At 49.8% G+C, this 9,725-nt stretch overlaps 1 protein-coding gene across 1 annotated transcript in view; it reads right to left on the bottom strand.

Annotated features, from left to right (window-relative positions):
- Nucleotides 1–3,690: 3,690 nt before the first annotated feature.
- Nucleotides 3,691–9,725, bottom strand: part of LBHD2 (LBH domain containing 2) — a 70,244-nt gene continuing 64,209 nt past the window's right edge. The window contains exon 4 of the mRNA XM_040332139.1: nt 3,691–4,290. Coding sequence (XP_040188073.1) covers nt 4,223–4,290 — 68 coding nt within the window. The 3' untranslated portion in view covers nt 3,691–4,222. The remainder of the gene's footprint in view (nt 4,291–9,725) is intronic.

Raw genomic sequence — 9,725 nt, 5'->3', positions numbered from 1 at the left:
TCTGATTGCAGAAGCCCTTTCTGACTTCCAAATCAAGAAAATGTTTCCAGGGCGCTCATTTCAGCTGCAGCAAAGCTGGAGAATTGTTTCAGAACGAGGATCTGAATCAGAGCTGGAAAATGTCGCCCTTAGGGCCGCCCTTAGGGCCGCCACCCGTTCTTCAAGTCAAACCCCAACACTTTAGCGGCACACAGCAATTATTTTTTAAATATATAGTATAAACTATACATTTTTCGGATTGCGAGTAAAGCGGCTAACGAGTGTGACAGACTCACCCGGGACATCCCCGGACCCTCTTATGCAGGGCTTTTTTTCTCAGAGAATAGGTGCAGGAACTCCCTACTTCCGAGTCACCTGTTGTGTCCACCCCCTACCCACCTCGGAGCACCATTCCTTGGTTCCACCCCCTACCCACCTCCGAGCACCATTCCTTGGTTCCACCCCCTACCCACCTCTGAGCACCATTCCTTGGTTCCACCCCCTACCCACCTCTGAGCACCATTCCTTGGTTCCACCCCCTACCCACCTCTGAGCACCATTCCTTGGTTCCACCCCCGAGCACCATTCCTTGGTTCCACCCCCTACCCACCTCTGAGCACCATTCCTTGGTTCCACTCCCTACCCACCTCTGAGCACCATTCCTTGGTTCCACCCCCTACCCACCTCTGAGCACCATTCCTTGGTTCCACCCCCGAGCACCATTCCTTGGTTCCACCCCCTACCCACCGCTGAGCACCATTCCTTGGTTCCACCCCCTACCCACCTCTGAGCACCATTCCTTGGTTCCACCCCCTACCCACCTCTGAGCACCATTCCTTGGTTCCACCACCTACCCACCTCTGAGCACCATTCCTTGGTTCCACCCCCTACCCACCGCTGAGCACCATTCCTTGGTTCCACCCCCTACCCACCTCCGAGCACCATTCCTTGGTTCCAACCATCTACTTACCTCTGAGCACCATTCCTTGGTTCCACCCCCTACCCACCTCTGAGCACCATTCCTTGGTTCCACCCCCACCTACCTCTGAGCACCATTCCTTGGTTCCACTCCCTACCCACCTACAAGCACCATTTTTTGGTTCCACTCCCTACCCACCTCTGAGCACCATTCCTTGGTTCCACTCCCTACCCACCTACAAGCACCATTCATTGGTTCCACCTCCAAACACCATTACTTGGTTCCACCCCCTACCCACCTCTCAGTAATGGAGACAGAACAAAGTATCAATTTGTGGTGCTAAGTAATTTGTTATGGATAGGAAGTAAAATAGATCCCCTGTAGCCAGCAACAATGGAGCTCCCCCAGCAACAATAGACTCTGAACAGCTAGCAACAATAGACCGCTCCCCCAACAGTTGATGTCTCCCAGCAACCATTGTCTCCTAGTAGCATAAGTTCCCCCCCCCAGCAACAATAGATCCCCTATTAGCGACAACTGACCTCCCCAGTAACAATACACCCTCCTCCTGTATAAATGGATCGCCTCCAGCAACAATAGATCCCCCAGCAGCCAGCATTAATAGACCCTTCAGTAAACCCCAGCACCCCTTGCCATTACATACATTCAGAGCTGGAGGTGCCGGAACTGCGTTCCCCCGCGTTCCTGCTGAAAAAAAGCCCTGCTCTTATGTCTAAAATCATCCTATGTCCACTAGGGGCATAGGATGACTGAGGAATGATATCACGGACTACCTGAGATGGGATTATTATGTAATTATTATCCACAATATATTCCAGGATATCTGTAAAGAACTATTTACTGTTTGTTGATTCTGAACTCAACGGGTTAATTGTAAGAGTGACTCATTCATACTGTTGGGACACATACTGTTAGATGCGAATGTCACCAACTCCAGCCATCTGTCTGTTCTCTGTGCTAATTGACCCTGCTATTGTGTGAAGATGTCCTGTGTTTACACTTATGATAATGTGTATTGTATAGCAGGTGAGCGAGGAGACGTCAAGGCATCACAGGATCTTGATCGAGCTGCATTGATGGGCAATTGTGAGGCTGCAGATGGGCATTGATCAAGCTGCATTGATGGGCAATTGTGAGGACGCAGATGGGCATTGATCAAGCTGCATTGATGGGCAATTGTGAGGCTGCAGATGGGCATTGATCAAGCTGCATTTATGGGCAATTGTGAGGACGCAGATGGGCATTGATCAAACTGCATTGATGGGCAATTGTGAGGCTGCAGATAGGCATTGATCAAGCTGCATTGATGGGCAATTGTGAGGCAACAGATGGGCATTGATCAAACTGCATTGATGGGCAATGGTGAGGACGCAGATGGGCATTGATCAAACTGCATTGATGGGCAATTGTGAGGCTGCAGATAGGCATTGATCAGGCTGCATTGATGGGCAATTGTGAGGCAACAGATGGGCATTGATCAGGCTGCATTGATAGGCAATGGTGAGGACGCAGATGGGCATTGATCAAGCTGCATTGATGGGCAATGGTGAGGACGCAGATAGGCATTGATCAAGCTGCATTGATGGGCAATTGTGAGGCTGCAGATGGGCATTGATCAAACTGCATTGATAGGCAATGGTGAGGACGCAGATGGGCATTGATCAAACTGCATTGATGGGCAATTGTGACGACGCAGATGGTCATTGATCAAGCTGCATTGATGGGCAATTGTGAGGCAACAGATGGGCATTGATCAGGCTGCATTGATAGGCAATGGTGAGGACGCAGATGGGCATTGATCAGGTTGCATTGATGGGCAATTGTGAGGCTGCAGATGAGCATTGATCAAGCTGCATTGATGGGCAATGGTGAGGACGCAGATGGGCATTGATCAAGCTGCATTGATAGGCAATGGTGAGGACGCAGATGGGCATTGATCAAGCTGCATTGATGGGCAATGGTGAGGACGCAGATGGGCATTGATCAGGCTGCATTGATGGGCACTGACCCTTATTTTGCTTCAAAGTTCTTTATTTAAAATTTAAGTTTTATTTCCTGAAACTTCCCTCTAAGGCCCCATACACACGGGAGGATTTATCCGCGGATACGGTCCAGCGGACCGTTTCCGCGGATAAATACTCTCGAGGATTTCTGCGGATTTTCATGCGATGGAGTGTACTCACTATCGCATTGAAATCCGCGCCGAAATCCTCTGGTGATGACGTGTCGCGCCGTCGCCGCGATTATGACACGGCGACGTGCGCGACGCTGTCATATAAGGAATTCCACGCATGCGTCGAATCATTACGACGCATGCGGGGGATCCCTTCGGACGGATGGATCCGGTGAGTCTATACAGACCAGCGGATCCATCCGTTGGGATGGATTCCAGCAGATAGATTTGTTTGGTATGTCAGCAAATATTCGATCTGCTGGAATCCATCCCAGGGGATAAATATCCGCGGAAAAAGATCTGCTGGAGTGTACACACCATAGGATCTATCCGCTGAAACCCATTTGCTGGGATTTTTCAGCGGATGGATTCTATCGTGTGTATGGGGCCTTAAAATGAAAGTGTGTGTAATACGCCTGTGTGTGAATAAATACAGTATATATATATACACACCATCAGATTAATGTGCTTTATAGTTCACTTATACTGCATTAATGTGCATGCAGACCCCCCCCCCCCCCCCCATGTGGCGCTGAGCCTCCAGGGCCGGAGTCCAGCTTTAAAAGCCCATCACTGCCGTCAGCAATAACGTCGAGGGTCACGTCTTACAAGAACCTTTATTTTACAGTGAAATCAATAGATTGGTAAATGAAAAGCTATATACAAACAATGTAGAATTCCAAAACGTTGAAAACTACTAGATTACAATGTGACAAACAAGGAGACAATTTATAGGTTGAATTTACGGAGAAAAGAAAAAAGATAAGGCATGGCAACTTTTTAATGGGAGTGAAAACACTGCGCCAAGCCTTGAAGGGTTCCAACGATCAGATGGCGTCTTTTTTCGGCAAGACTTGGCAGAGATCACAAGAATCGGACTCTATGGCTCGTGAGTCGGCTAGCTCTAAACTCCACAACCCCGGAACTGGGATGACATAAAAGACCTTGGACGGATTCTTGGAAAACCCGGAGGAATGCGCTTTTCCGTAGAGTCCCAACGGCCGCTTACTATACTACTCCACTGATATTAAATGACGGGTTCTCTTGTCTACTTCTGCCTGGAACAAGCTGATTATTTTTCCTCACATTAAGGAGAACTTAAAAAAAAAAGTTGACATTATTTAAAGCCTTTAATTAGCCGAATTTCCTCCCGCTCTACATCCGCTGTAATCTTCTTCACGGGGAGAATGCGTTGCACCTGCAATAAAGGAAAGGAATATTATTAGCGGATCTATATATATCCCGTTGTTATTTCAGGGAGGCAATTGCACATGACTTTTTTTTTTTTTAGCGTGTCACACTAGCGATCGGTTCACAACTCACCCGAAAACAAAACTACTCATGCCGCCAGGGGTGTCGGGAGGGGGTGGCTAGCCGTGGCTGAAGCCCCCGAATGTGACCCCCCGTAAAGCCCTGAGTCTGACGGTGGCAGGACTGCATTATTAGCACCGAGACGCCGAGCGAGGGGCGAGAGCCGGGATCGCCGCGGAATGTAGCCGAGTGTGGCCAGGCATGTACTGACCATTGGGACTACCAGGAGTTTCCCGGTGGGCCGATGGCTCAGTGGGCTGGTTTCAGTGACAGCTAGTGGCGTCACTAGGGGTAGGCTTTAGGGGCTATAGCCCCAAATCTGGGGCTCATATCCCCGAGTCCCAGGGGTTCCCAACCACAGGGCCACTACCCACTACCGGGCCATGGCCTCTCTGCATCATATCTCATTGCCCGCCCTCTCTCTGGGGACTCTGATGTAAGGAGGGGCTCTCTGGGGACCCTGATGTAAGTGGGGGGCTCTCTGGGGACCCAGATGCAAGGCTGAGGCTCTCTGGGGACTCTGATGTAAGGAGGGGCTCTCTGGGGACCCTGATGTAAGTGGGGGGCTCTCTGGGGACCCAGATGCAAGGCTGAGGCTCTCTGGGGACCCTGATGTAAGTGGGGGGCTCTCTGGGGACCCAGATGCAAGGCTGAGGCTCTCTGGGGACCCAGATGCAAGGCTGAGGCTCTCTGGGGACCCAGATGCAAGGCTGAGGCTCTCTGGGGACCCTGATGTAAGTGGGGGGCTCTCTGGGGACCCTGATGTAAGTGGGGGGCTCTCTGGGGACCCAGATGCAAGGCTGAGGCTCTCTGGGGACCCAGATGCAAGGCTGAGGCTCTCTGGGGACCCAGATGCAAGGCTGAGGCTCTCTGGGGACTCTGATGTAAGGGGGGCTCTCTGGGGACCCTGAAAAAAAAGTAGTTTATATTTGCAGTAGAATGTTTTAACTTATTTTTTTGCGCAATTGCGTATAGTTTATATACTCTTTTTGTGCACGTTTGACAAATTAAAGAGGGCTGGTCTGGATGAAGTCCAGGGCCAAATTCTTGTTCCAGACCAGCCCTGAGTGTGGCCGAGTGGGGCCAAGTGTGGCCGAGTCCCATAGCTGGTCCCGCCTTCTGGAGCCTGCGCAACGCCTATGATGTACGTCCCACTGGTCCAATGCCGTGACCGCGGGACATGCGAGGCTGCACTGGCTCCAGAAGGCGCGAATTACAATACGGCCGCCACGCTGGCGCCACATCCCTGCTTGGCGCTCGGGCAGGCCGCAGGCGGCTCTCCTCTCCTCAAGGCTCCTTGGCTCTCTGATGGAATGACTGCCTGCTGCTGTGACACCGCTGAGCTGAGGTAGGTCAGAACCGTCAGACAGTGTAATAATGTGTATGTAAATGTCAGTGTATGTCAGGTAGGTCAGTGTAGGTAGGTCAGTGCATGTCAGGTAGGTCAGTGTATGTAGGTCAGTGTATGTCAGGTAGGTCAGTGTATGTCAGGTAGGTCAGTGTATGTCAGGTAGGTCAGTGTATGTAGGTCAGTGTATGTCAGGTAGGTCAGTGTATGTCAGGTAGGTCAGTGTATGTCAGGTAGGTCAGTGTATGTAGGTCAGTGTATGTCAGGTAGGTCAGTGTATGTCAGGTAGGTCAGTGCATGTCAGGTAGGTCAGTGCATGTCAGGTAGGTCAGTGTATGTAGGTCAGTGTATGTCAGGTAGGTCAGTGTATGTCAGGTAGGTCAGTGTATGTAGGTCAGTGTATGTCAGGTAGGTGAGTGTATGTAGGTTAGGTAGGTCACGTGCTAGCCAAAAAAAAAGCCTGTGTCACAAACAAACAGCCCCCCCGCCTCCGGTACCGCCATTAGTAGTAAAAAAGAAAAAAATTATTAATAAAAATGTCATAAATCTATCCCCTATTTTGTAAACGCTATAAATGTTGCGCAAACCAACCGATAAACGCTTATTGCGATTTTTTTGCCAAAAATATATAGAATACGTATCGGCCTAAACTGAGGAAAAATATGTTTTATATATTTTTGGGGGATATTTATTATAGCAAATAGTAAAAAATATTGCATTTTTTTCAAAATTGTCGCTCTATTTTTGTTTAAAGCGCAAAAAATAAAAACCGTAGAGGCGATCAAATACCACCAAAAGAAAGCTCTATTTGTTTTGTGGGAAAAAAAGGACGCCAATTTTGCGACTCGCGCATGCGCAGTAGGGAACCGGGCAGTGAAGCCGCAATGCTTCACTTCCTGATTCCCTTTACAGGATGGCGGCGGATGCAGCTGAGAGCCGAGCGATTGATCGGCTTCAGCTGCCGACATCGGCGGGCACCCTGGACAGGTAAGTGTCCATTTATTAAAAGTCAGCAGCTGCCGTATTTGTAGCTGCTGGCTTTTAATATATATATTTTTTTTAGGCGGTCCTCCACTTTATATCCCGTATATATGTTATATGTTATATATGTGTTTTTTATATTGTTTTTACAAAGCGACATCATTGTTCTCATAGCACCATTCATGTCTGGCAGTGGGTTCTGGGATCTTTAAATCCCCAAAGATGTTGAAGATCGCCCGTCCTGCACTACGCGATGGCGCCATTTAATGAGCTCTGTGTATGATTCTCAATGTCTCACCACATTTCGGTTTTCAGTGATTGCTCCCCGAGATCTCGCTGTCTGTCACTTTCCCGAGCCTATATATATCAACAGTGCGCCCCCCAGGGAGCCAAAGCTCCGGGTTGGCAAAATGCTGGAAGCAAAGTCAGAGATGGATTGTTGTGTATGAGCTCCGCAGCAGAAAACAGACGCCAAGTATGAAGGTATCTATTTAACCACTTAAGACCCGGACCGTTAGGCAGCTAAAGGACCCGGACAGTTTTTGCGATTCGGCGCTGCGTCGCTTTAACTGACAATTGCGCGGTCGTGCGACGTGGCTCCCAAACAAAATTGGCGTCCTTTTTTCCCCACAAATAGAGCTTTCTTTTGGTGGTATTTGATCACCTCTGCGGTTTTTATTTTTTGTGCTATAAACAAAAATAGAGCCACAATTTTGAAAAAAAAAATGAATATTTTTTACTTTTTGCTACAATAAATATCCCCCAAAAATATAAAAAAGAAATAATGTTTTCCTCAGTTTAGGCCGATACGTATTCTTCTACCTATTTTTGGTAAAAAAAAAATCGCAATAAGCGTTTATCGGTTGGTTTGCGCAAAAAATGTATAGCGTTTACAAAATAGGGGATAGTTTTATTGCATTTTTATTAATAATTTTTTTTTACTACTAATGGCGGCGATCAGCGATTTTTTTCGTGACTGCGACATTATGGCGGACACTTCGGACAATTTTGACACATTTTTGGGACCATTGTCATTTTCACAGCAAAAAATGCATTTAAAATGCACTGATTACTGTGAAAATGACAATTGCAGTTTGGGAGTTAACCACAAGGGGGCGCTGAAGGGGTTAAGTGTGACCTCATCTGTGTTTCTAACTGTAGGGGGGTGTGGCTGTAGGTGTGACGTCATCGATTGTGTTTCCCTATATCAGGGAACACACGATCGATGACATCGCCACAGTGAAGAACGGGGAAGCTGTGTTTACACTCACCTCTCCCCGTTCTTCAGCTCCGGGGACCGATCGCGGGACTCCAGCGGCGATCGGGTCCGCAGGTCCCGTGGTCACGGAGTTTCGGACCGGGGTCGCGGGCGCGCGCCCGCTACCCACGGCTGGGCACTTAAAGAGGACGTACAGGAACGTGCTCGTGCCCAGCCGTGCCATTCTGCTGACATATATGTGCAGGAGGCGGTCCTTATGTGGTTAAAGACAATTATTTACTTAACGGTAACTCCACTTTTGTGGGGAAAAAAATAGCAAATAATAAAATATATATATATATATAGACCACCCAGCGGTATAACAGGACAGGTTCCCCTCCCCCGCCTCGCCATGGTCCACCAGAGAAGTTGAGGTCACGTGCTCAGCGTCATATCCAGAGGTCGTCTTTGGGAAATAGACGTATGAGTGCTGCCAGCATTGCTGCAGAGGGTGAAGGGGTGGGGGAGGGGTCAGCCTGTCAGTGCTCAGACCATACGCCGCACACTGCATCAAATTGGTCTACCGAAGGAAACCTCTTCTAAAGATGCTCCGCAAGAAAGAGCCGCAAACAGTTTGCTGAAGACAAGCAGACTAAGGACATGGATTACTGGAACCATGTCCTGTGGTCTGATGAGACAAGATAAAGGTATTTGGTGTCAGATGGTGTCAGGCGTGTGCGGCGGCAACCAGGTGAGGAGGACAAAGACAAGTGTGTCTTGTCTACAGTCAAGCATGGTGGGGGGAGGGTCATGGTCTGGGGCTGCATGAGTGCCGCCGGCACTGGGGAGCTACAGATCATTGAGGGGACCATGAATGCCAACATGTACTGTGACATACTGAAGCAGAGCGTGATCCCCTCCCTTCAGAGACTGGGCCGCAGGGTAGTATTCCAACATGATAACCACCCCAAACACACCTCCAGGATGACCACTGCCTTGCTAAAGAGGCTGAGGGTAAAGGTGATGGACTGGCCAAGCAGGTCTCCAGACCTAAACCCTATTGATCATCTGTGGGACGTCCTCAAACGGAAGGTGGAGGAGCGCAAGGTCTCACGGCACGATCGCCATTAGAAACGGCACGCTCAGTGTGCCTGCGCCGTTGTCTACGGCGCAAGCGCCATAGACATCGGTGCCTGTCATTTCTGTAAATATCTCCTTAACCGTGGAGGCTTAGAAGATATTTCTTGCACCTACAGGTAAGCCTCTGTGATTGGAGGCGGGGCTGGACTGTGGGTGATCGCGGCCGCACGTAGTCCCGCCTCCTTGCCTGGCGTGTGCTCTGCTATGTCTCCTCACTGAGGTATCTTTCTCATCAGCTCTCTCACCCCCTTTCTATCAGACACTCCCCCTCTGTTAGCCACCCCCCCATCAGCTTCCCCCTCTTAGTCAGCTACCCCCCATCTGTCAGCTACCCCCTCTCAGTCAGCTACTCCTCCCCTCTGTCAGCTACCCCCCTCCTGTCAGCTACTCCCCCTTCTGTCAGCTACCCCCTCTCTGTCAGCTACCCCCTCTCTGTCAGCTACACCTCTCAGTCAGCTACCCCCCCATCTGTCAGCTACCCCCTCTCAGTCAGCTACCCCCCCATCTGTCAGCTACCCCCTCTCAGTCAGCTACTCCCCCCTCTGTCAGCTACCCCTCTCAGTCAGCTACTCCTCCCCTCTGTCAGCTACCCCCCCTCCTGTCAGGTACTCCCCCTTCTGTCAGCTACCCGGTTTCTGTCAGCTACCCCCTCTCT

This window comes from Rana temporaria, chromosome 13, assembly GCF_905171775.1.
Source record: "Rana temporaria chromosome 13, aRanTem1.1, whole genome shotgun sequence".
In the NCBI taxonomy this organism is placed as follows: Eukaryota; Metazoa; Chordata; class Amphibia; order Anura; family Ranidae; genus Rana; species Rana temporaria.
This window is presented reverse-complemented; position numbering and strand designations above follow the sequence as displayed.